At 43.5% G+C, this 27,183-nt stretch overlaps 1 protein-coding gene across 2 annotated transcripts in view; it reads right to left on the bottom strand.

Annotated features, from left to right (window-relative positions):
- KPNB1 (karyopherin subunit beta 1) overlaps nucleotides 1-27,183 on the bottom strand; it is a 41,130-nt gene that overhangs the window by 1,758 nt on the left and 12,189 nt on the right. The window contains exons 6-21 of one of the 2 annotated variants that reach the window (XM_062508264.1): nucleotides 25,427-25,486; nucleotides 25,217-25,306; nucleotides 23,099-23,209; nucleotides 19,944-20,045; nucleotides 18,798-19,022; nucleotides 16,701-16,892; nucleotides 14,351-14,481; nucleotides 12,631-12,778; nucleotides 12,283-12,354; nucleotides 9,944-10,088; nucleotides 9,077-9,159; nucleotides 8,016-8,123; nucleotides 6,585-6,728; nucleotides 6,049-6,154; nucleotides 4,155-4,269; nucleotides 828-989 (exon numbers count right to left, since the gene is read on the bottom strand). In XM_062508264.1, the coding sequence (XP_062364248.1) occupies nucleotides 828-989; nucleotides 4,155-4,269; nucleotides 6,049-6,154; nucleotides 6,585-6,728; nucleotides 8,016-8,123; nucleotides 9,077-9,159; nucleotides 9,944-10,088; nucleotides 12,283-12,354; nucleotides 12,631-12,778; nucleotides 14,351-14,481; nucleotides 16,701-16,892; nucleotides 18,798-19,022; nucleotides 19,944-20,045; nucleotides 23,099-23,209; nucleotides 25,217-25,306; nucleotides 25,427-25,486 (1,994 nt within the window). Of the gene's footprint in view, nucleotides 1-393; nucleotides 990-4,154; nucleotides 4,270-6,048; nucleotides 6,155-6,584; nucleotides 6,729-8,015; nucleotides 8,124-9,076; nucleotides 9,160-9,943; nucleotides 10,089-12,282; nucleotides 12,355-12,630; nucleotides 12,779-14,350; nucleotides 14,482-16,700; nucleotides 16,893-18,797; nucleotides 19,023-19,943; nucleotides 20,046-23,098; nucleotides 23,210-25,216; nucleotides 25,307-25,426; nucleotides 25,487-27,183 lie in introns of those variants that run through there. The other variant, XM_062508263.1, reaches the window with a different exon arrangement.

Below are 27,183 nucleotides of genomic sequence, written 5' to 3'. Positions count from 1 at the left end.
GGAAAAAGGGGGGAGGGAAAAGGGGGGGGAAAAAGGGGGAGGGAAAAGGGGGAGGGAAAAGGGGGAGGGAAAAGGGGGAGGGAAAAGGGGGAGGGAAAAGGGGGAGGGAAAAGGGGGAGGGAAAGGGGGGCGAAAAAAGGGGGGGGAGAAATGGGGGGGGAAAAAAGGGGGGGAAAAAAAGGGGGGGGAAAAAAAGGGGGGGAAAAAAAGGGGGGGGAAGGGGGGGAAAAAAGGGGGAGGGAAAAGGGGGGGAAAAAAAGGGGGGGAAAAAAAGGGGGGGAAAAAAAGGGGGGGAAAAAAAGGGGGGGAAAAAAAGGGGGGGAAAAAAAGGGGGGGAAAAAAAGGGGGGGAAAAAAAGGGGGGGAAAAAAGGGGGGGGAAAAAGGGGGGGGAAAAAAGGGGGGGGGAGAAAAGGGGGAAAAGGGGAATTAAGAGGTAAAAATATCCAGGGAATTAAGGGGGAAAAGGGAATTCAGGGAGAAAAAGAATATTCAGACAATGAAAATGAAGAAAGCGAATTCCAGGGGGAAAAAAAAAAAAAAAAAAAAGAATTCAGGCAATTAAAGGATTTAAAAATGTGGAGATGTGGCTCTTGGGTTGGGCTCCATCTTGGAGATTTTTCCAAATTTCACAATTTCAGGATTACAAAAAAAAAAAAAACAAAACAAAACAAAAAAACCAACAAACCCCCCCCCCCCCCCCCAGAAAACCAGGAAAACAGAACTTTGGGAATTTTATGACTCTTGTCAGGCTCTGCTGAGCCAATAAATTGATTTTTCAGGTGGGGGGGGGGGAAAAAAAAAAAATAAAATCAGGATGAGCCCTCACCAAGCTTGGTTCTTGAGTTTTCTCAGCTCTTTCGTGGCCCAGGTGGCGAGGGTTTTTGTTTTGTTCGTCTTGGATCTCCTCCCTTCTGTTAGCAGCTCATGGATCATGGGTCTGGCTTCTACTAATTTCAGGACATCCTTCCCAAAAGCTGTACACAAATCCCTGGAAGCAGAGAAAAATTAGTGGGGTGAAAAAAAAAAAAATAAAAATAAAAAAAAATTTAAGTGGTACGAAATGCTGGTCAGTTTATTTTGGGAAAATGGCGATTTAAAATCGTGGTTAAAAAATGTTTCAGATTCTTGGTGGAATGTTGATTTCTACGTTCTCCTTAAATTCAGCAGGGAAAATGAAAGGAAGTCAAGATGGGATTCTCTGTTCTTCCCTCAGGGTAAAGAGGTTTTTTTTTTTGGTTTTTTTTTTTTTTTTTTTTTTGGTTCTGAACTCTTGGAAAAATCCTAAATCTGGGAATTTTGTGATGACTTTTTTTACCTTTGGAATTGCTTCACACCTGGAGCCAAACCCCCAAATCCCAACCCCAAAACTGGCACTAAACCCTTCATCCATTCAGGAAAAAAAAGGGGCAAATTCCAAGATTTCAGCCCAATTTCCTCTGCTCCCTCAAGATCAGGGGGTGTCTTTTTTGTTCCTAAATTTCTGGAAAAATCCCTAAATCCAAGATTTTTTTACGATGACTTTCTCACCTTTGCAATCGCTTCACACCTGGAGCCAAACCCCCAAAACTGGCACTAAACCCTTCATCCATTCAGGAAAAAAAAGGGGAAAATTCCAATATTTCAACCCAATTTCCTCTGCTCCCTCAGGATCAGGGGGTGTCTTTTTTGTTCCTAAATTTCTGGAAAAATCCTAGATCTGAGATTTTTTTTTTTTTATGACGACTTTCTCACCTTTGCAATCGCTTCACACCTGGAGCCAAACCCCCAAATCCCAACCCCAAAACTGACACTAAACCCTTCACCCATTCAGGAAAAAAAAGGGGCAAATTCCAAGATTTCAGCCCAATTTCCTCTACTCCCTAAGGATGAGGGGTTTGTTTTTTTTTTTTTTTTGTTCCTAAATTTCTTGGAAAAACCCTAAATCCGGGATTTTTTTACGACGACTTTCTCACCTTTGCAATCGCTTCACACCTGGAGCCAAACCCCCAAAACTGACACTAAACCCTTCATCCATTCAGGAAAAAAAGGGGAAAATTCCAAGATTTCAGCCCAATTTCCTCTACTCCCTAAGGATGAGGGTTTGTTTTTTTTTTTTTTTTTTGGTCCTAATCTCCTGGAAAATCCCTAAATCCGGGATTTTTTTACGACGACTTTCTCACCTTTGCAATCGCTTCACACCTGGAGCCAAACCCCCAAAACTGGCACTAAACCCTTCATCCATTCAGGAAAAAAAAGGGGAAAATTCCAATATTTCAGCCCAATTTCCTCTGCTCCCTAAGGATCAGGGGGTGTCTTTTTTGTTCCTAAATTTCTGGAAAAATCCTAGATCTGAGATTTTTTTTTTTTTTTTTAATGACGACTTTCTCACCTTTGCAATCGCTTCACACCTGGAGCCAAACCCCCAAATCCCAACCCCAAAACTGGCACTAAACCCTTCACCCATTCAGGAAAAAAAGGGAAAATTCCAAGATTTCAGCCCAATTTCCTCTACTCCCTAAGGATGAGGGTTTTTTTTTTTTTTTTGTTCCTAAATTTCTTGGAAAATCCCTAAATCCAAGATTTTTTTACGATGACTTTCTCACCTTTGCAATCGCTTCACACCTGGAGCCAAACCCCCAAAACTGACACTAAACCCTTCATCCATTCAGGAAAAAAAGGGGAAATTCCAAGATTTCAGCCCAATTTCCTCTACTCCCTAAGGATGAGGGTTTTTTTTTTTTTTTTTGTTCCTAAATTTCTTGGAAAATCCCTAAATCCGGGATTTTTTTACGACGACTTTCTCACCTTTGCAATCGCTTCACACCTGGAGCCAAACCCCCAAAACTGACACTAAACCCTTCACCCATTCAGAAAAAAAAGGGGAAAATTCCAAGATTTCAGCCCAATTTCCTCTGCTCCCTCAGGATAAGGTGGGGGTTTTTTTTTTGTTCCTAAATTTCTTGGAAAATCCCTAAATCCAGGATTTTTTTACGACGACTTTCTCACCTTTGCAATCGCTTCACACCTGGAGCCAAACCCCCAAAACTGACACTAAACCCTTCACCCATTCAGAAAAAAAAGGGGAAAATTCCAAGATTTCAGCCCAATTTCCTCTGCTCCCTCAGGATAAGGTGGGGGTTTTTTTTTTGTTCCTAAATTTCTTGGAAAATCCCTAAATCCAGGATTTTTTTACGACGACTTTCTCACCTTTGCAATCGCTTCACACCTGGAGCCAAACCCCCAAAACTGGCACTAAACCCTTCATCCATTCAGGAAAAAATGGGAAAATTCCAAGATTTCAGCCCAATTTCCTCTGCTCCCTCAGGATCAGGGGGTGTCTTTTTTGTTCCTAAATTTCTGGAAAAATCCTAGATCTGAGATTTTTTTTTTTTTTTTTATGACGACTTTCTCACCTTTGCAATCGCTTCACACCTGGAGCCAAACCCCCAAATCCCAACCCCAAAACTGGCACTAAACCCTTCACCCATTCAGGAAAAAAAGGGAAAATTCCAAGATTTCAGCCCAATTTCCTCTACTCCCTAAGGATGAGGGTTTGGTTTTTTTTTTTTTTGGTCCTAATCTCCTGGAAAATCCCTAAATCCGGGATTTTTTTACGACGACTTTCTCACCTTTGCAATCGCTTCACACCTGGAGCCAAACCCCCAAAACTGACACTAAACCCTTCATCCATTCAGGAAAAAAAGGGGAAAATTCCAAGATTTCAGCCCAATTTCCTCTGCTCCCTCAGGATAAGGTGTTTTTTTTTTGGTTTTTTTTTTTGTTCCTAAATTTCTTGGAAAATCCCTAAATCCGGGATTTTTTTACGACGACTTTCTCACCTTTGCAATCGCTTCACACCTGGAGCCAAACCCCCAAAACTGACACTAAACCCTTCATCCATTCAGGAAAAAAAGGGGAAAATTCCAAGATTTCAGCCCAATTTCCTCTGCTCCCTCAGGATAAGGTGTTTTTTTTTTGGTTTTTTTTTTTGTTCCTAAATTTCTTGGAAAATCCCTAAATCCGGGATTTTTTTACGACGACTTTCTCACCTTTGCAATCGCTTCACACCTGGAGCCAAACCCCCAAAACTGACACTAAACCCTTCATCCATTCAGGAAAAAAAGGGGACAATCCCAGGATTCCTCCTGGCAGGAATGGGATGGGGAGGCCTCACCCTATGAGCCCAGCAGCACAGGCCACCACCCCGTCCGTGTGATCCTCGTCCCCCGCGATGTGGTCAATGTAGGACAGGATAAATTCCACCCTGGGCTGCACCAGCATCACGTCAGCTGCAGGGGAGAGGCTTGGTCAGAGCTGGGGAGTTGTGGGATGGATGTTTTGTGTTCCCAAAACAACCTGGATCCCAGCTGGAGTGGCTGCTCTGGGTGGGATGGGGAAACCATCTTGGGTTATTTGGGGTTTTTGGTGTTCTCTGCTTTGTTGTTGGATGGGGCAGGGATGTGGTAAACCCAAAAGCTCAAGGGGAAGTCCTGGAATTATGGAAATGTCCCTGGAATGATGGGGTGTGGGACTGGGAGTTAAGGGGAAAAAAATAAAAAATTAAAAAAAAAAAATAAAAAAAGGGGTTCAGGGGATTAAAGGGAGAAAAGGGAATTTGGGGGAAAAAAATGGGGGAAAGGGAATTTAGGGGATTAAGGGAAAGAAAAGGGAATTCAAGAAAAAAAACAGGGGAAAAGGGAATTCAGGGAAAAGAGGTAATTCAGGGAAAAGAGGTAATTCAGGGGAAAAACAGGGGGAAAAGGGAATTCAGGGGATTAAGGGGAAAAAGGGGATTCAGGGGATTAAAGGGAGAAAAAGTTAATTCAGGGGATTAAAGGGAGAAAAAGGGAATTCAGGGAATTAAAGGGAGAAAAAGGAATTCAGGGGATTAAAGGGAGAAAAGGGAATTCAGGGAAAAAAGGGAATTCAGGGGATTAAAGGGAGAAAAGGGAATTCAGGAAAAAAATGGGGAAAAAAACAAGGAAAAAAGGGAATTCAGGGGGAAAAAAGGGATTCAGGGAAATAAAGGGAAAAGAGGGGAAGGGGTTTGGAGGTGAACTGGATTTTAAAGGAAGGGAAGGAGCAGGGATGTGCCCATGGATGTGACAAACCCCAAAAGAAGACTTTTAGCAGATTTTTGGGAATATTTCTCCATTAGAAGAGATCTAAGTGCCTAAAAATCAGGTGGACGTGGCACAGGGATGTGACAAGGTTTTGATCAGATTTTTGGGAATGTTTCTCCATCAGAAATGCCCAAAAGCCAGGTGGGTGTGGCACGGGGACGTGACAAGGTTTTGATCAGATTTTTGGGAATATTTCTCCATCAGAAATGCCCAAAAGCCAGGTGGGTGTGGCACGGGGACACACGGCAGGAATGTGACAAGGTTTTGATCAGATTTTTGGGAATGTTTCTCCATCAGAAATGCCCAAAAGCCAGGTGGGTGTGGCACGGGGACGTGACAAGGTTTTGATCAGATTTTTGGGAATGTTTCTCCATCAGAAATGCCCAAAAGCCAGGTGGGTGTGGCACGGGGATGTGACAAGGTTTTGATCAGATTTTTGGGAATATTTCTCCATCAGAAATGCCCAAAAGCCAGGTGGACGTGGCACGGGGACACACGGCAGGAATGTGACAAGGTTTTGATCAGATTTTTGGGAATGTTTCTCCATCAGAAATGCCCAAAAGCCAGGTGGGTGTGGCACGGGGATGTGACAAGGTTTTGATCAGATTTTTGGGAATGTTTCTCCATCAGAAATGCCCAAAAGCCAGGTGGACGTGGCACGGGGACACACGGCAGGAATGTGACAAGGTTTTGATCAGATTTTTGGGAATGTTTCTCCATCAGAAATGCCCAAAAGCCAGGTGGGTGTGGCACGGGGATGTGACAAGGTTTTGATCAGGTTTTTGGGAATGTTTCTCCATCAGAAATGCCCAAAAGCCAGGTGGACGTGGCACGGGGACACACGGCAGGGAGGTGCCAGTGCCTGGTGATTGTCAGGATCATTCCCCAGGATCTCGGGGAGGATCCCAGCAGGTTCCCAGCAGGATCCCAGCCCGGGGCACTCACGGTGAACGTTCTCCTGGTCTCCCTTGAGCCCCTGGATGATCCCAGTGTAGGCCTCCAGGCAGCCCTCCCGCAGCTCGTTCAGGTAATCCACCATGTCGTAGTCGGACTGGGGATGGACACAGGGATACCTTGAGGTTTGGTTTTGAGGTTTTTCAGATTCTGCACTGCATTAGTACAGAACTCTGAACTTCGCGTGCTCAAAACACAAAAAACAAATTTTTTTTTTTTTTTCCCAGCCCACAGAATCAAGGACAGCGCTGCAGCTTCAGCCCCAAAAAGTGCAAAGAGCAGAGAATTGAGGAGAGAATCTGGGACTGCAGAACCTGGATCTGGAATTGGTCAATAAACCCCAACTTATAAACTTATAAAACTGAGAATTCTGAGTCCATCTTGGCCAGGCTCTTGCACTGCCCAAGGCGAATCCTTGGAAGGACTTTAATAAATCCCTGCTTTACTCCTTTAACTCTGTCCAGCCTCTGCTCCCAAGCATCAGGGTGAGACCCTGGGAATGCCCCCTGGGATTTGGGACAGCTCACCTTGTCCACCTGGGCCTGGGATGCCTGCTGGAGGGTGTTGAGCACCACGTCCAGGTACTTCTTGAACTCGCCCCCGATGGCCAGGGCGATGTCCCCGAACACCGAGAGGATCTGTGGCTTCACCGACCTGTGCACGTTCTCATTCTGGGGAAATAAAAAATTTAAATATCCCAAAATATCCCTGGATCGGTGTGGGAAGGGGGAAAGGAAAAGAGGGAATGGAGTCAAGATGCGCCAGGGGGTTTGCGTGGGATATTTTGGAATGTTGCTCCAGTGGAAGGGTTGTGAAATGTTGGAGCAAGTACACCCAGGGGTGGGAAAATGCCTGGAAGTGTCCTGGGAATGTGGGAGAGGGAGGGGGGAAAGGGGAGGGGAAGGGGAGGGAGGGATTCAGAAGGAAAAAAGGAACTGGAAGAATTCAGAATTTGGAAGGAATTCAAGAGGAAAGGAGGGAGGAATTTGGAAGGAAGGAATCCAGAAGGAATTCAGGAAGGAAGGGAGAGAAAGGGAGTGGGAGAGATGGAGAGAGCAAGGAGTTCAGGAGGAATTCAGGAAGGAAGGAGTCAGGAAAGGATTCAGGAATTTGGGGAGGGATTCAGGAATTCGGGAAGTTTGGAAGGGATTCAGGAATTCAGGATTCAAAAAGTCACGACGGAATTCAGGAAGTCGAGGAGGGATTCAGGAATTTGGGATTCAGAAATTCAGGAAGTCAGGAAGGGAATCAGGAAGTCGAGGAGGGATTCAGGAATTGGGGATTCAGGGATTCAGAAATTCAGGATTCAGGAATTCGGGAAGTCGGGAAGGGATTCAGGAAGTCAGGAATTCGGGATTCAGAAATTCAGGAAGCCAGGAAGGGACTCAGGAAGTCGAGGAGGGATTCAGGAATTTGGGATTCAGAAATTCAGGAAGCCAGGAAGGGAATCAGGAAGTCAAGGAGGGATTCAGGAATTTGGGATTCAGAAATTCAGGAAGTCAGGAAGGGAATCAGGAAGTCGAGGAGGGATTCAGGAATTGGGGATTCAGGGATTCAGAAATTCAGGATTCAGGAATTCAGGAAGTTGGGAAGGGATTCGAGAATTCAGGACTCAGGAAGTCGAGGAGGGATTCAGGAATTGGGGATTCAGGAATTGGGGATTCAGGAATTCGGGAAGGGAGAGAGAGCTGGGGAGTAGGAGAGAGTGAGTGAGGAATTTGGGAACGGAAGAAGGAATTCATGCAGCAGCCCAGGGAGCTGACAAACGAGACATTCCCTCAGAACCCAAACCCCTTCCTCCCCAAACACCTCCTGGCCGCCGTTCAAACCGCGCGGCGCCGCTGCCAAGCACGAGACGTTCCCGGCGGATTCCTCCCACTTTTCCCAAGCTTCTCCCACCTCCCACTCCCCCGGGGAAGTGTGTGCACCCAAGTGTTACTCGGGAATCTCCCACTCACCCCCAGGTTCTCCAGGAGCAGCTGCATCACCTCGTCGCAGAAGGGGAGGATGTTGGACTGCAGGGCTCGGCACAGGTCCCCCACCAGCCCCACTGCCGACAGGCAGACCTGCAACAGGGATCAGCTCCAGGATCTGGGATCGTCCCCTGGCAATTCAGGGTTGTCCCAGAGCATCCAGAGGGATGGGAGGGTGATTAAATCCTGGGGGTAACGAGCTGGATGACAGCGTGGAGGTGAGGCACGAGCGAAGCACATCCGGGACGGGCAGGGATTCGGGTTGGAAAAATATCCCCAGTTTCCAAAGGGAAATGCCAGCCAGGATTTGGGGCTGGGAAAACAACTCCAAAATGCTCATGGAGGACACCAGGATTTGATATTCCAAGAAGAAATCCCAGCCAGGATTTGGGGCTGGGAAAACAACTCCAAAATGCTCATGGAGGACACCAGGATTTGATATTCCAAGGGGAAATCCCAGCCAGGATTTGATATTCCAAGAAGAAATCCCAGCCAGGATTTGGGGCTGGGAAAACAACTCCAAAATGCTCATGGAGGACACCAGGATTTGATATTCCAAGGGGAAATCCCAGCCAGGATTTGGGGCTGGGAAAACAACTCCAAAATCCTCATGGAGGACACCAGGATTTGATATTCCAAGGGGAAATCCCAGCCAGGATTTGATATTCTGAGGAGAAATCCCAGCCAGGATTTGATATTCCAGGGGCAAATCCCAGATAGGATTTGGGCTGGGGGGAAAAAAAAAAAAAAAAAAAAAAACCTCCAAATTCCCCTGGAGGGCACCTGGATTTAACATTCCAAGAGGAATCTGCTGCCTTATCCACACTTTTCCTTGGAAGCAGCAAAGAAAAGGTAAGAAGCTAAAATTCCATACTCCGAGGTGGTTTGGATTTTAGAATCCTGGGATTGTTTGGATTGGAAGTGACCCCACTGGATAGGCAGGGACACCTTTCAATATCCCAAAACTCATCCGGCCTGGCCCTGGAAAATTCCAGGGATGGGGCAGCCACAATTTCCCTGGATAAAAGCAAAGGTTGGATCCATACCTGGTACTCAGCGTAGTTTTTCAGCCCAATCCCAAGGAAAGGCTTGAAGGCATCCATGTACTTCAGGAATTCTCCACCCAGGACTGTGTAGGGAAAAAAAAAATGAAAAAAAAAAAAAAATCCCAATTTTTTGGGTATTTGCCATAAACAACAAATCAGATTTCCCTCAAATTGCACCCAAACCCAGTGAAAACCAACTCTCCACTCAACAGCTGGGAACAGCTGGAATGGATAAATTCCCAGATTCTTATTGGAAGTAATAAGAAAATACACCAGATGACAATTCCATGCTCCAAGGTGGTTTAGATTTTAGAATCCCAGTATTTCTTGAGATGAAGGGGACATTAAAGTGACACCTTCCACTATTCCAAATTGTTCCAAACCTTGTCCAACTTGGCCTTGGACACTCCAGCCATGTGAACACTGCATCAGTCCCATTTTTCTTTAAAAATAATAAGAAAACACACACACACAAAAATTTCTGTGCTCCAAGGTGGTTTAGATTTTAGAATCCCAGAATTTCTTGAGATGAAGGGGTCATTAAAGTGACACCTTCCACTATTCCAAATTGTTCCAAACCTTGTCCAACCTGGCCTTGGACACTCCAGCCATGCGAATACTGCATTATCCACATTTTTCTTTGGAAACAATAAGAAAAAACAAAACTCCATGCTCCAAGACGGTTTAGATTTCAGAATCCCAGAATTTCATGGGATGAAGGGGACATTAAAGTGACACTTTCCACTAACCCAGGTCGCTCCAAGCTCATGGAGCACACCCCCACTTTCCCCACACCACCCAGCCATAAAAAAATGCCATTTTTTTATCAAATTGCCCAAAATTCCCGGATCCAAGCCCACTGCTGACCTTCCACCAGGGTGCTGACGGCCATCAGGGCGTCCTCCTGCACCCCCCCGGAGCCGGCCGTGCTCTGGAACATTCGGAGCAGCGACGCCATCACCACGTCCGAGATCTGCAGCGCGTCCTGGTGCTGCACCTTCCGCAGCACGTTCTGAGGGAAGAACCAGGGAAAATGGGCAAAAAACATCAATAATCCCACAGGTAAAGTGTTCCCGTACACAGCCCTGGGTGCTGCAAGTTCTGAGGGAAAAATCATGGAAAACGTGCAAAAAATATCAATAATCCCACAGGTAAAGTGTTCCCGTACACAGCCCTGGGTGTTGCACCTTCCGCAGCACGTTCTGAGGGAAGAACCAGGGAAAATGGGCAAAAAACATCAATAATCCCACAGGTAAAGTGTTCCCGTACACAGGCCTGGGTGCTGCAAGTTCTGAGGGAAAAATCATGGAAAACAAGCAAAAAATATCAATAATCCCACAGGTAAAGTGTTCCCGTACACAGCCCTGGGTGTTGCACCTTCTGCAGCACGTTCTGAGGGAAGAACCAGGGAAAAGGGGCAAAAAACATCAATAATCCCACAGGTAAAGTGTTCCCGTACACAGGCCTGGGTGCTGCAAGTTCTGAGGGAAAAATCATGGAAAACAAGCAAAAAATATCAATAATCCCACAGGTAAAGTGTTCCCGTACACAGCCCTGGGTGCTGCAAGTTCTGAGGGAAAAATCATAGAAAATGGACAAAAAAATATCAGATAAAGCATCCCCACAGCCCTGGGAGCTGTGCTGAGGATGAAAGAGCTGCTGTTTGAACCCTTCTGCTGCCAAAAAAAAAATCTGCTTTTGTGGTTGCACAGTCCCGTTCATTTGGCTGCATTCAGATTTTCCAGCTGAATTTCCCTTTCCTGCTGCATGGGCTGTTCTCAAAGCTTTGCCATTTGTAAGCTGGAATTAAATGTGACTAGCCCAAATTTAGCCTATTAAAAAAATAAAAAAAAAAAAAACTCAACAACATAATAATGAAATATCTTTTTTTTTTTTCTGTAGCAGCTGAGCTCAAGTTTGACTTCTGAATTAAAGTTTAGAAATGCTTGAAGTGGTTAAAATACAACAATCCCCAGGAAAAGAAAAAAAAATCTTAATTTCCAGAGTAAAATAATTATTGAAAGTTTAATTTTGCACTCCACAGAGATGGACTTTGGCTGTTTATATAATTAAGACCCGATTTATGGAATTACAGGTTGGTTTGGGTGTTTAAAAATCCCGAAATTCCATGGGCAGGAACACATTCCAATAAACCAAGTTGTTTCCTTCAGGGATGGGATTTTTCTCACTTAATTTTAAGTATCAACAAATGTTTTTCCAGCAAAACAACAACAAAAAATTAGGTAAAAGAACAATATATTTGATTTTTCTAATACTACAAAAAGCCCCTCTGCTGAGTATTAATCAGTGTTTTTTTAAGTATTTGATGCAAGTGAGTGAAAAAAGTCGGGTGCAGGAACAATAAAATAGAAATGATAATTAAATTAATTATTTAAATAATAATGAAAAATTAAAAATTTAATTTAAAATTAATTTAAATAAATAATTAAATTAATAGTTTAAATTGTAAATAATAATTAAAACAGGCAGCTTAATTCCACCTGGACTCCACTCCCCTGGCAGAGATCAGTGCCTACCCTGTGGGATTCCAGGGTGAAAATTCCCCATTAAAACTCTTCCTAAGGACAGAATATTCCCATTTCCCATTATTTTCAAAAAACTACCCCAAAACTGGAGAATGAAAACAACCACAAAGCTTTTGAGGATGAAATTCAGGATTTCTCACATCAGTCTGGGTTGCTCTGAGCTGATTTTTAGGATAAAAAACCCTTTTTTGAGTGGTGTTTGCAGCAGTAAGCACTGCACTGGTGGCTCCTGCTCGTTAGCAGATGTTTAATTGGGAATTCTGAGGACACTGAGAACATTTTAATTGGTGCCATTTGGATCAGGAGCACCAAGCAAGAGAGGCAGATGAAGGAATCAAAGCCACGAGGGAATTTTTGTTGTCGTTGTCTGTGGGATTGTTGAGGCTTTAGCCAATCCAAGAACCAACCTGACAGCGCAGACAATCTTTATAAAATCCCCAACAGCATTTTTGAGTCACATTACCCTGAATTTTGTCACTAGAGCACAACTTAGAGACTTCTGAACCTTGCATCACCTCCCACGTGTCAGCTGGGACCCAAAATCCACTTTTTTCATTCAATTCTCAGCACCTCAGCAGCTGAGGTTGGAGCCCCAGGGGCACCAAAAAGCATCGAAAAATCACTTTATTCCCACAACAAACCCAGGAGAGAGGAATTTACCTGGAGAGTAGCACAGAGAAGGGACTGGAGATCATTGAACTGGATTCTGTCAGAGGTGCTCTGGATGTGAGACTGGAACAAGAACAAAACCCCACGTGTGAAGAGGCTGCCTGGGATCCTGGCAGCTCCAGGGAGAGCCAGGTTGTACTTTAAATATTTGTTCTTTTTAGCTTTCAGAGCAGAGAGGCTGTGAAGAAGCTGAATATAGAATCCCTGAGTGGTTTGGGACCTTAAATCCCATCCATTCCCATGGGCAGGGAACACCTCCCACCATCCACCATGAATTTTGGACACTCCCAGGGATAGAACATCCACGATTTTCCCTTTTTAAAATCAGAATTTACCCACCTCCATCTGCAGCACTTGCTGGAGCCTCTCCATGATGACCAGCGTGGTTTTTTGGACAGCAGGATAACAGTCCTTGGCACTGTTTTTCACTATTTCCATCAGGGATTCATAGGCAGAACTCCTCAAGTTATTCTGGTGTCCATCAGGTCTGCAACAGAAGGAGGAAAATTTGCAGCTCCCAGTGCTTGGAAACAATTTTTTTTTTTTTTTATTTTAGTAAACCAGCAACAGCTCCATTTGAGTGCTGTGACAAGCAGGAGCCCCTTGAAATAAAGGGGATTTGTGAAGCCACTTCTGGCACATTTCTTTTTAGTGATTTTTTTTTGTTTGTTTGTTTTTAAAATGATTTTTCAGTAGCTCTCACAACAAGGAGAGGGACAGAAGGAGCCTTGGAGTTGATGTAAGGTGAGCAGCACTTCAGAGTCACTCCCCAGACACCTCTGAGGGTGTGAAATTTGAAATTAAGGCACCTGAGATGATTGATGAGCTCCAGACACTCCACTCCCGGCTGGATGTAAATAAAAACAGGGAAAGAGTTTAAATTTTGGACTGGGATAATTTTTTTTAAGGAGAATCAGCAGCAAAAAGGCTCCATCAGTCCATGGAGCTGACCCAGGGATTGAACCTGAAGATGTCAGATTTATGTGACCTCCAAGCCACCACAAAATTTTGAGTTTTAGCTTTCTTTTTCTCCATGAGAGCAAACTATTTAGCCTCATCCGTTTTCTGTTTCAGCTGGGATGTGAACAGGAGATGAAGTTGGGAAGGGATGGAACCCACACAGAAATAATCAGGAAAAGGAACAAACAGGGATCCCTGATAATGTCCTGCTGCAATTCCTGATTATCTTGTGACTGCACAAAAAGGGTACAGTCTTAAAAGCGTGGGGTTAAACTTGGAGATGTGAGGGGAAAATGGGAGGAGAAAATGGGGGAAGTGTGAGGAGAAAATGGGGCAGATGTGAGGGGAAAATGGGGGAGATGTGAGGAGAAAATGGGGGAGATGTGAGGAGAAAATGGGGGAGATGTGAGGGGGGAAATGGGGGAAACGTGAGGGGGGAAATGGGGGAAACGTGAGGGGGGAAATGGGAGGAGAAAAAGGGGGAAGTGTGAGGGGGAAACGTGAGGGGGAAAATGGGGGAGACGCGAGCGGAGGAAACGGGAGGAGAAAATGGGGGAAGCGTGAGGGGAAAATGTGAGGGGGAAATGGGGGAGATGTGAGGGGAAAATGGGGGAAACATGAGGGGGGAAATGGGGGGAGAAAAAAGGGGGAAGTGTGAGGGGGAAACGTGAGGGGAGGAAACGGGGGAGACGCGAGGGGGAAAACGGGAGGAGAAAATGGGGGAAGTGTGAGGGGAAAATGGGGGAAACGTGAGGGGGGAAATGGGAGGAGAAAATGGGGGAAGTTTGAGGGGGAAATGTGGGGGGGAAATGGGGGAAATTCAAAGGAAAACAGGAATGAGACACTCCTGGACTTCCTAAAACCAGATATGGACAAAATGATGAGAAACTGTTCAGTGGGACGAGCTGTTTTCCTGGGATTTGTATCCTCTATTCATCTCATTTGTTTTTGTGGTTTTTTTTTTTTTTTTTCATTACCAAATAAAGCCACGCTTTAATCCAATACCAGATCTCAGCTGCCAGGAACAGCTCAAGATTGTGGAATGGGAAATAAATGAAAAAAGTTGGCTTTTTTGGGTTTTTTTTTGAGAAGTTTTTACCTGTCTGCAGTCTCCAGCAGTTTCTGCACTATCAGCTCGAAGGAGGAGGATAAGCAGTAGGTTGCTGGTTCTTCCTGATCATCAGCCACATCTGCAGCTTCATAGGCAGCTTCAGCAAGGCTGGAGAAGGCCTGAAAAACAAAATATCTATTGGTTTTCCACCCTCACAGATCCAGATTTCCAAATCTGATTCCCAAATTCAAGTTCCAGCAGTTTTCATTCCAAAAAAAAGAAAAAAAAAAGAAAAAAAAAAATCAAAAAATCCAACGAACAAATGCACGTGCAAATAAAAAACCACCAAACTAAAAAACCCACCAAAAAACCAAAACACCCACCAAACAGAAGAATACTAAACAAAAAATCACCAACCCAACAAAAAAACACCAAAGGAAAAAAAGCAAACAAAAAACCCAGCAAACAAAAAAAAAAAACCACCAAACAAAAAATTCCTCAAACAAAAAACATAAAGAAACACAGAACAAAAAAAAAAATCAGGAAAAAAAAAACCAAAAAAACCCACCAAACAAAACAACCAAATAAACCACCAAATAAAAACAAAACAGATGCAAAAAAAAAAACAAGTTAAAAAACCCCACCAAAAAAAAACCATTTAAAAAAACCCCACCAAAGAAAAAAAACACCAAACAAAAAAACCACACACACACACACACAAAACCCCCCCCAAAATCCCCAGTCTAAAAAGTGTGCAGAATGAACAAGTCCAGAGCAGTTTAACTGTTCTCTAGGTGGGTGAGAGGAACTCAAATCTAAAACAGGTGAGCACATAAGAACCAACAGAGCTCAGCAAAACCCTCCCAGAGATGACAGCAAGAAATAAAACCTGAAATAATTCACAGGAACCAAAATCTGAAATAATCCACAGATGAACAACCAATAGAGCTCAGCAAATCCCTTTTAGACCTGGCAGCAGGAACTAAAACCTGAAATAATTCACAGGAACTAAAATCTGAAATAATTCACAGGTGAAGAACCAATAGAGCTCAGCAAAACCCTTCTAGAGATGGCAGCAGGAACTAAAATCTGAAATAATCCACAGATGAAGAACCAACACAGCTCAGCAAAACCCTTCTAGAGATGTCAGCAAGAAATAAAACCTGAAATAATTCATGGGAACTAAAATGTGAAATAATTCACAGGTGAAGAACCAATAGAGCCCAGCACATCCCCTCCAGAGCTGGAGCAGGAACTAAAATGTGAAATAATTCACAGGAAATAAAATGTGAAATAATCCACAGATGAAGAACCAATAGAGCTCAGCAAAACCCTTCTAGAGATGACAGCAAGAACTAAAATGTGAAATAATTCACAGGTGAGCACAGAATAAGCAGCAGAGCCCAGCACATCCCTCCCAGAGCTGGGGCAGGAACTAATATGTGAAATAATTCACAGGAACTAAAATGTGAAATAATCCACAGATGAAGAACCAATAGAGCCCAGCACATCCCCTCCAGAGCTGGAGCAGGAACTCAAATGTGAAATAATTCACAGGAAATAAAATGTGAAATAATTCACAGGTGAGCACAGAATAAGCAGCAGAGCCCAGCACATCCCCCCCAGAGCTGGAGCAGGAACTCAAATGTGAAATAATCCACAGATGAAGAACCAATAGAGCTCAGCAAAACTCTTCTAGAACTGGCAGCAGGAACTCAAATGTGAAATAATTCACAGGAACCCAAATGTGAAATAATTCACAGGAACTCAAATGTGAAATAATTCACAGGAACTCAAATGTGAAATAATTCACAGGTGAAGAACCAATAGAGCCCAGCACATCCCCTCCAGAGCTGGAGCAGGAACTCAAATGTGAAATAATTCACAGGAACTCAAATGTGAAATAATTCACAGGAACTCAAATGTGAAATAATTCACAGGAACTCAAATGTGAAATAATTCACAGGAACTCAAATGTGAAATAATTCACAGGTGAAGAACCAATAGAGCCCAGCACATCCCCTCCAGAGCTGGAGCAGGAACTCAAATGTGAAATAATTCACAGGAACTCAAATGTGAAATAATTCACAGGCGAGCACAGAATAAGCAGCAGAGCCCAGCACATCCCCCCCAGAGCTGGAGCAGGAACTAAAATGTGAAATAATTCACAGGAACTCAAATGTGAAATAATTCACAGATGAAGAACCAATAGAGCCCAGCACATCCCCCCCAGAGCTGGAGCAGGAACTCAAATGTGAAATAATTCACAGGAACTCAAATGTGAAATAATTCACAGGTGAGCACAGAATAAGCAGCAGAGCCCAGCACATCCCCCCCAGAGCTGGAGCAGGAGCTTTCCCAGCGGACGCGCTCCCGGAGGGCTCTGGGGGCTCCTCACCCAGCAGACGTTGGTGGCCACCCTGGGCTCAGCACCCAGCCCCTCCATCAGGCACTGCAGCAGCGGGGCCAGGTAGATGTCGTTGATGGCGGCCTCAGGTAACATCTCACAGATCCTGCCCACGGTCCAGGCTGTCGTGTCCCTGACCACCACGCTGGGATCCTTCATCAGCTCTATCAACGTTGGCATGGCCTGGGGAAGAACCGGGTGAGGAAGAATATTCAGTGTTTATCTGGATTTTGTGGTTTATTTAGGATGTATTTTATTTGATATTTATGTTTCTAATTATTCTCTACGTGACGTCTTTTCCGAACATCTTCAGCAAGGAGGGTTTTACTTGGCGTGCTCGAAGTGAAGGTGAATTCTATATTCAGTAAATATTTTAATTTTCACTCATTCAAGGGAATTTCCTCCCATATTTCTTCCTATCAGAGTCCCAGAGGAGATTTGAGGTAGATCTGGGTTTTGGATCTGCATTTCAGATGTTCAGATTTGGGTTTTGGATCTGCATTTCAGATGTTCAGATCTGGGTTTTGGATCTGCATTCCAGATGTTCAGATCTGGGTTTTGGATCTGCATTCCAGATGTTCAGATTTGGGTTTTGGATCTGCATTCCAGATGTTCAGATCTGGGTTTTGGATCTGCATTCCAGATGTTCAGATTTGGGACATGGATCTGCATTCCAGATGTTCAGATTTGGGACATGGATCTGCATTTCAGATGTTCAGATCTGGGTTTTGGATCTGCATTCCAGATGTTCAGATCTGGGTTTTGGATCTGCATTTCAGATGTTCAGATCTGGGTTTTGGATCTGCATTCCAGATGTTCAGATTTGGGTTTTGGATCTGCATTTCAGATGTTCAGATCTGGGTTTTGGATCTGCATTTCAGATGCTCAGATTTGGGACATGGATCTGCATTTCAGATGTTCAGATTTGGGACATGGATCTGCATTCCAGATGTTCAGATCTGGGTTTTGGATCTGCATTTCTGCATTTCAGATGTTCTCCTCTAATTAACCCAGGGCTCTAAAACTCTCCAAAACCAGGTAAAATCCTTTCAATTTCATTATTTTTTCCATTTTTCACCACCACCCTTCCCAAACCCTCACCTACACCCATTTATTTTATTTATTTACTTTTTTCCACCTCCACCTCCCCAAACCCTCACCTACACCCATCTATATAATTTTTTTTGACTTTTTCCACCTCCACCTCCCCAAACCCTCACCTACACCCATTGATTTTTACTTTTTCCACCTCCACCTCCCCAAACCCTCACCTCCACCCATTTATTTTTTACTTCTTCCCACCTCCACCTCCCCAAACCCTCACCTCCACCCATCTATATCAATTTTTTTTTAATTCTTCCACCTCCACCTCCCCAAACCCTCACCTACACCCATTGATTTTTACTTTTTCCACCTCCACCTCCCCAAACCCTCACCTCCACCCATCTATATCAATTTTTTTTTTACTTCTTTCCACCTCCACCTCCCCAAACCCTCACCTCCACCCATCTACATCAATTTTTTTTGACTTTTTCCACCTCCACCTCCCTAAACCCTCACCTCCACCCATTTATTTTTTACTTCTTCCCACCTCCACCTCCCCAAACCCTCACCTCCACCCATCTATATCAATTTTTTTTTAATTCTTCCACCTCCACCTCCCCAAACCCTCACCTCCACCCATTGATTTTTACTTTTTCCACCTCCACCTCCCCAAACCCTCACCTCCACCCATCTATATCAATTTTTTTTTTACTTCTTTCCACCTCCACCTCCCCAAACCCTCACCTACACCCATTTATTTTATTTATTGTTTACTTTTTTCCACCTCCACCTCCCCAAACCCTCACCTCCACCCATCTACATCAATTTTTTTTGACTTTTTCCACCTCCACCTCCCCAAACCCTCACCTACACCCATTTTTTTTTACTTTTTCCACCTCCACCTCCCCAAACCCTCACTTCCACCCATCTACATCAATTTTTTTTTTAATTCTTCCACCTCCACCTCCCCAAACCCCTCACCTCCACCCATCCATTTCCACTTCTCACTTACTTCTGCCCCCTACCCCATCCCCAGCAGCTGACCTGAATGACCAGAGGTTTGAGCTGGCTGGGCTCTGGCCCCTCCAGGATGCAGCCGAAGGCCATGACGGCGGCGTCGCGGTAGCGCCAGTCGGGGTTCTTGATGTGCTCCTTGATGAAGGGCAGCACGTGGGGCACGATGTCGTCCTCGCAGCACGTGGCCAGCAGCATCAGGCACACCCCTGCAGCCTTGCACGGGTTCCAGTCGTCGTCGTCGTCGTTCTCGTCCTGCCCCGAGGGAGGAAAGAGCAGTTTTTAATATGGGGAAAGGGTTTTGTGGGGTTGGGGAGGGAGAAGTGAGGAGGAGATGGTGAAATCCAAGGGGAAAGTGAGGAAATAAAGGTGAAGGAGACAGAAAAAGGGTTTTGTGGGGTTGGGGAGGGAGAAGTGAGGAGGAGATGGAGAAATCCAAAGGGAAAATAAGGAAATAAAGGTGAAGGAGACAGGAAAAGGAAATGAAAGGGTTTTGTGGGGTTGGGGAGGGAGAAGTGAGGAGGAGATGGAGAAATCCAAAGGGAAAATAAGGAAATAAAGGTGAAGGAGACAGGAAAAGGAAGGGAAAGGGTTTTGTGGGGTTGGGGAGGGAGAAGTGAGGAGGAGATGGTGAAATCCAAGGGGAAAGTGAGGAAATCCCAGGGATTGGGAGCTCTGTGAGGCAGGGGATGTGCAATATTGGGATTAAGATCCCAAATATTCCCAACAGGGATACAGGGAATCACCAAACTCCTTCAGAAATCACAAATGCTGGGAAGCACAGCCCAAATAAATCCCTGGAAGTTTTTAATAGGGAGTAAATAAATCCAGCCTCAAAAATCCCAGGGATTGGGAGCTCTGTGAGGCAGGGGATGTGCAATATTGGGGTTAAGATCCCAAATATTCCCAACAGGGATACAGGGAATCACCAAACCCTTTCAGAAATCACAAATCCAGGGATGTGATCAGGAAAAAAAGGAGGCAGGTCCCAGTCTCAGCCCAAAACTTGCTGCATCACTGGCTCAGAGTGGTGCATGAAAGCTCATCCCAGACCAGGGACTGCCTCATCCTGGGGCGTTTTTGGGGTCAGAGGAACCCCAAAGCCAATTCCCAAAGGATGCAGGGGAGCAGGAAAAGCTCCAGAGCTGCAGTTCCCTCGGGGAATGTGGCACTCACCTGTTTTGTTAAGGTCTGGGTCAAAATAGGGACCAAATACTGCAGAGCCCCCTTGGCATAGAACTTGCTGGTGTGCTCTGGGGGCCGTCCTTGTTCTGCTGCCTGCAGACAAGAAAAAGAGGTGAAAAGTTTATTTTCATCAATATTTTTATCTAGTTTTATTTTTTTTTCAACACTAAGAGGTTGAATGATTAACTCCACAAGGCACAAATTCACTTTTTTTTTTTTTCTTTTTTTTTTTTTTTTTTCAAATCCCCCTTCCTACCCAGCAGGAAATCTGAGTTGCCTCAAGGGCACTTTGCACCGAGTTAAATATTCCAAAAGCCACTTTAATTCCTCATCCCTCCTCACAGGGTACAATTATCCTCATTTTCACTTGTCAGGTGTAATTACCAAATGACCCCGAGGTGAAGGAGCAAAAGGTTTGGAGCAGATAAACCCCACCCCACTGCTGCTGCCTGTCCTTTTATCCTTGATTTTTTTTTTTCCTTTTAATTTTAATTTTTTTTTGGGAATCCAAGCATAAACACAGATTTAGGTACTTTAAAAAAAAAAAGGATGGGATTCATGCATAGCCTTTCAAAATTTCATTTGTTATTGACCTCCACAGATAATTTCTGCAAAGAGCATCTGCATGCACAACAAATTCCTCAATTTCCATTCCAGCTCCAGCCACTCCACAGGATAATTACTTTTATTTCTTCCAGAATTCCAGGTTTGACTTTTAAATCATGGATTTTAGGGAATGTGAGCTATCTTTTTGGGAAAAAAAAACCAAAAAAAACAAAAAAAAAACCAAAAAAACCCCAAGCCTCATGGCTCTGACAGACACAAAAATTCAAGGGTGCTCCCAAAATCAGCAGGGAATGAAAAGATTTGCTCTTAATTCCATGGGATAATTACTTTTATTTCTCCCAAAATTTCAGATTTGACTTGTAACTCATGGATTTTAGGGAACGTGAGCCATCTTTTGGCATAAAATTCCTTATGGTTGTGACAGATCCCAAAATACTTGTCTTTATTTCATTAATCCCACAGATTATTTCCCTGTGATAAGAGCTGCACGTGGATTTAGGTGGAAATAGGGAATTAAGAATGGTAAAATTGGGTCAATTGAACAAAACCCACCAGGTTGGAGAGGGCTGGGAACAAGCTGGGATTTTTCCAACCCAAACCATTCCAGGATTTTGGGATTAACAGGAATTCCAAGTGCAGAGTCAGTTAAAAATCCCCAATTTATTTGGGGGAGCAGAACAATGAATTCCACTGAGCTCCTAATCCCAAATATTTGGGGGATCCATTAACAAAACAAGGGGAACAGACCCACACAGCAATGATTTTCAGGGAATTCCATCCCATCCCAAATCCCATCCCAAATCCCATCCCATGCCCATGGCCAGGTCCATCTCCAGGAGCTGTGATGGGAACAGAACCACCCAGAAATGGTTTTTAGGGAATTCCATCCCAAATCCCATCCCATGCCATGGGCAGGTGCAGCTCCTGGCACACCCTGGAGCTCCAATGGGAGCAAAACCACCCCAAGGTGGTTTTTAGGGAATCCCATTATCCCGTTATCCCATTATCCCGTTATCCCGTTATCAGCCCCTGGAACTCGGATGGGAACAGAACCACCCCAAGGTGGTTTTTAGGGAATCCCATCCCATTATCCCATTATCCCGTTATCAGCCCCTGGAGCTGGGATGGGAACACAGCCACCCCAAGGTGGTTTTTAGGGAATCCCATCCCATTATCCCATTGTCCCATTGTCCCATTATCCCAGCTCCAGGAGCAGCCCCTGGAGCTGGGATGGGAACACAGCCACCCCAAGGTGGTTTTTAGGGAATCCCATTATCCCATTATCCCGTTATCCCATTATCCCGTTGTCCCATTATCCCGTTATCAGCCCCTGGAGCTGGGATGGGAACAGAACCACCCCAAGGTGGTTTTTAGGGAATCCCATCCCATTATCCCGTTATCCCATTATCAGCCCCTGGAGCTCCGATGGGAACACAGCCACCCCAAGGTGGTTTTTAGGGAATCCCATTATCCCATTATCCCGTTATCCCGTTATCAGCCCCTGGAGCTGGGATGGGAACAGAACCACCCCAAGGTGGTTTTTAGGGAATCCCATCCCATTATCCCGTTATCCCATTATCCCGTTATCCTGTTATCAGCCCCTGGAGCTGGGATGGGAACACAGCCACCCCAAGGTGGTTTTTAGGGAATCCCATTATCCCGTTATCCCATTATCCCATTATCCCGTTATCCCATTATCCCATTATCCCGTTATCAGCCCCTGGAGCTCCGATGGGAACAGAACCACCCCAAGGTGGTTTTTAGGGAATCCCATTATCCCATTATCCCATTATCAGCCCCTGGAGCTGGGATGGGAACAGAACCACCCCAAGGTGGTTTTTAGGGAATCCCATTATCCCGTTATCCCGTTATCCCATTATCCCGTTATCAGCCCCTGGAGCTGGGATGGGAACAGAACCACCCCAAGGTGTTTTTAGGGAATCCCATTATCCCGTTATCCCATTATCAGCCCCTGGAGCTCCGATGGGAACACAGCCACCCCAAGGTGTTTTTAGGGAATCCCATTATCCCGTTATCCCGTTATCAGCCCCTGGAGCTCCGATGGGAACACAGCCACCCCAAGGTGTTTTTAGGGAATCCCATTATCCCGTTATCCCGTTATCCCATTACCCCGTTATCAGCCCCTGGAGCTGGGATGGGAACAGAACCACCCCAAGGTGGTTTTTAGGGAATCCCATTATCCCATTATCCCGTTATCCCATTATCAGCCCCTGGAGCTGGGATGGGAACACAGCCACCCCAAGGTGTTTTTAGGGAATCCCATTATCCCGTTATCCCGTTATCAGCCCCTGGAGCTCCGATGGGAACACAGCCACCCCAAGGTGGTTTTTAGGGAATCCCATTATCCCGTTATCCCGTTATCCCATTATCCCGTTATCCCATTATCAGCCCCTGGAACTCAGATGGGAACACAACCACCCCAAGGTGGTTTTTAGGGAATCCCATTATCCCGTTATCCCGTTATCCCATTATCCCATTATCCCATTATCAGCCCCTGGAGCTCCGATGGGAACACAACCACCCCAAGGTGTTTTTAGGGAGCTGCAGGCCGTGCCCACCTCCGAGGCCTCGATGGCCAGGTCCATCTCCTCGTCGCACACGTTGGACCAGAACTCGATGCCCTGCAGAGCCACCTCGTCTATGTCGCTTTTCATCGCCTCAATCGTGATCTGCACGGCCGCAAAATGCAGGAAAAACCGAGAGGTTGTTTTTTTTTGTTTTGTTTTGTTTTTTTTTTTTCAGGATTTATGCTGGAGTACAGCTTGTTTATCAACGCTGTCGATATCAGCAGTTTGTTCTGTGAGGGTTTTTGTTTCTGTTTGTTTGTTTTGGTGTTTACGAGCCCTGGCGTTCCATCCCTCGTGTCAGCGAAACGCACCCAAAGATGATAAAAAATTAAATTCAACACACGGTTTCCGCTTGGAACAGTACCAAAAATAAAAAAAAAAAAAATAAAAAAATTTAAATTTAAAGTTTTGTTTAATGAATTTAACAGAAGACCAACCTCCACCCCTAAATATTTCACCATAATAACATCAAATTTTTTCTATCATCAATTTACTTGACCTGATTACTTAATACGTGTTTTGCTCATTTCCTCCCCTAATTAATTTTATCTGAAAGCTGGAAAATTTCAAATTAATGAACCAAAAACCACTACAATCCCTCCTGAAATTCCTCCTGATTTTTTTGGCTGGTCGGGAGGAGGTTCTGGATTGTGGAAAATTCAAGTTATTGTGGTTTAAAATTCCAAATAATCTGATTTTTTTCTTTTTTTTTTTTTTTTTGCCTGCTTTATCACCTCTAAACCTTTAGGAAGGCTGTGGGTTTTTGTCCTAATTGGAATCTCCAGGCTGGAAAAGCTGATGGGGTTTTTTAGGGATTTTGCTGGGATTGGGATTCCCAGAGAAATAAAGGAAAATCAGGAATGAAAGTTTTTAAAGAGATGGACAGGACCCTCAGATAAATAAAAATGGAAAATGTAAATAGAAATTAAGGGGAAATAAATATCAGAAATATCAGCATAAATAGAGAGAGCAGAGAAATAAATATGATAGAAATAAGAATAAATATGATAAATATAAATATGATAAATATCAATATGAAAAATATAAGTATAAATACAATTATAAATATAAATGTAAGAAAATCAGATTAATAAATATGAGAAATATCAATACAAATAGAGAGAGAGCAGAGAAATGAATATGAGCATTATAAATACAAATGGGGGAGAAATCAGTGAAATAAATGTGAGAAATATAAATACAAATAAACACGAGGAATATAAATAAAAATGGGCAGAAATCAGAGAAATAAACCTGAGAAATATAAATAGAAATGGGGAGAAATCAGAGAAATAAATGTGAGAAATATAAACACAAATGGGGAGAAATCAGAGAAATAAATGTGAAAATTATAAATAGAACTGGGGAGAAATCAGAGAAATAAATGTGATAATTCAAACCACAAATAAATATGAGAACTATGAGTGCAACAGGGCAGAAATCAGAGAAATAAATGTGAAAATTAAAAATACAAGTGGGGAGAAATCAGAGAAATAAATGTGAAAATTAAAAATACAGGTGGCGAGAAATCAGAGAAATAAATGTGAAAATTATAAATACAAGAGGGGAGAAAACAGAGAAATAAATGTGAAAATTATAAATAGAAATGGGGAGAAATCAGAGAAATAAATATAATTCAAAACACAAATAAATATGAGAACTATGAGTGCAACAGGGCAGAAATCAGAGAAATAACAGTGAAAATTATAAATAGAACTGGGGAGAAATCAGAGAAATAAATGTGAGAAATATAAATACCAATGGGGAGAAATCAGAGAAATAAATGTGAAAATTGCAAATGCAACTGGGGAGAAATCAGAGAAATAAATGTGAAAATTATAAACATAAATGGGGAGAAATCAGAGAAATAACAGCGAAAATTAAAAATACAAGTGGGGAGAAATCACAGAAATAAATGTGAAAATTAAAAATACAGGTGGGGAGAAATCAGAGAAATAAATGTGAAAATTAAAAATACAAGTGGGGAGAAATCAGAGAAATAAATATAATTAAAAACACAAATAAATATGAGAACTATGAGTGCAACAGGGCAGAAATCAGAGAAATAACAGTGAAAATTCAAGATATGATTAATTAGAAAGCACTCACAGCAAAGAGGGCAGGCCCCATGTAGGTCTCCATATATTGATAATAAAGGGACATTATCTTCACCAGGTTCTGCAAGGCAGCCACTCGTACCTGCACACAAAAATGACAAAATAAACCCATTTTAAATTCATTCTTTATTTTCATTTCTTTTTTTTTTTTTTTTTAATTATTATTTTTTTTTTTATATAACGGGATTTTGAATTCACTCACCCTCGTGTCTGGACACTGTGTGGCTTCACAGACTACTTGCATAATAAAGTGCCTTTCAGACTGAAAAAATAAAAATAAAGAGTGATAAATTAATATTAAAATGGGGTTTAAAAAGAATTTAAAAGTTTTCGCAGCGAGGGGGAATTTAGGTCTGGACTAGCACAGGTACAGGGCAGCTCTCCCTGCTTTATTTTAATTTTTTTCCTCAAAATGGGAATTGTTTCTTCCCCAAAAATGGGAAAATTTCCCTCCTCAAAAATGGGAATTTCCCTCCTCAAAAATGGGAATATTTCCAACCTCAAAAATGGGAATTTCCCTCCTCAAAAATGGGAATTTCCCTCCTCAAAAATGGGAATTTCCCTCCCCAAAAATGGGAATTTATCTCTCCTCAAAAATGGGAATTTCCCTCCTCAAAAATGGGAATTTCCCTCCTCAAAAATGGGAATTTATCTCTCCTCAAAAATGGGAATTTATCTCTCCTCAAAAATGGGAATTTATCTCTCCTCAAAAATGGGAATTTCCCTCCTCAAAAATGGGAATTTCCCTCCCCAAAAATGGGAATTTATCTCTCCTCAAAAATGGGAATTTCCCTCCCCAAAAATGGGAATTTATCTCTCCTCAAAAATGGGAATTTCCAACCTCAAAAAAGGGAATTTCCCTCCGCAAAAATGGGAATTTCCCTCCTCAAAAATGGGAATTTATCTCTCCTCAAAAATGGGAATTTCCCTCCCCAAAAATGGGAATTTATCTCTCCTCAAAAATGGGAATTTCCCTCCCCAAAAATGGGAATTTATCTCTCCTCAAAAATGGGAATTTCCCTCCCCAAAAATGGGAATTTATCTCTCCTCAAAAATGGGAATTTCCAACCTCAAAAAAGGGAATTTCCCTCCGCAAAAATGGGAATTTCCCTCCTCAAAAATGGGAATTTATCTCTCCTCAAAAATGGGAATTTATCTCTCCTCAAAAATGGGAATTTATCTCTCCTCAAAAATGGGAATTTCCCTCCTCAAAAATGGGAATTTCCCTCCTCAAAAATGGGAATTTATCTCTCCTCAAAAATGGGAATTTATCTCTCCTCAAAAATGGGAATTTATCTCTCCTCAAAAATGGGAATTTCCCTCCCCAAAAATGGGAATTTCCCTCCCCAAAAATGGGAATATTTCCCTCCCCGAAAACGGGAATTAAAAAATATATCATTAATTATAAAAAGTAAAACGAAGTAAAGTAAAACAAAGCAAAATAAAGTCAAATAAAAGAAATAAATTAAGTAAAATAAACTAAAGTGAAATCAAATCACTAAATTAAGTAAATTAAAATAAAATAAATGAAAGGATAAGAAAAGAAAAGAAAATGTCCAGGAATGAGGCAGTTGGGGCAGCCAGGGAGCTCCTGATGGGAACATTTTTATTTCCTTCCCCTTGGATTTTCAGGGGCAAAGTTGGAACCTGGTCAGGGGGGGGTTAAGGGAAAGGCTGATCCCAGTTGGGACTGGGATTGGGAACTGGGATTGGGATTGGGGACTGGGATTGGGATTGGGGACTGGGATTGGGAACTGGGATTGGGAACTGGGATTGGGATTGGGGACTGGGATTGGGATTGGGGACTGGGATTGGGAACTGGGATTGGGATTGGGGACTGGGATTGGGAACTGGGATTGGGGACTGGGATTGGGAACTGGGATTGGGATTGGGGACTGGGATTGGGAACTGGGATTGGGGACTGGGACTGGGATTGGGGACTGGGATTGGGGACTGGGA

This window comes from Cinclus cinclus, chromosome 24 (assembly GCF_963662255.1).
Source record: "Cinclus cinclus chromosome 24, bCinCin1.1, whole genome shotgun sequence".
NCBI lineage: Eukaryota > Metazoa > Chordata > Aves > Passeriformes > Cinclidae > Cinclus > Cinclus cinclus.
The sequence above is the reverse complement of the archived record's forward strand: the minus strand, read 5'-3'. Positions and strand labels throughout refer to the sequence as shown.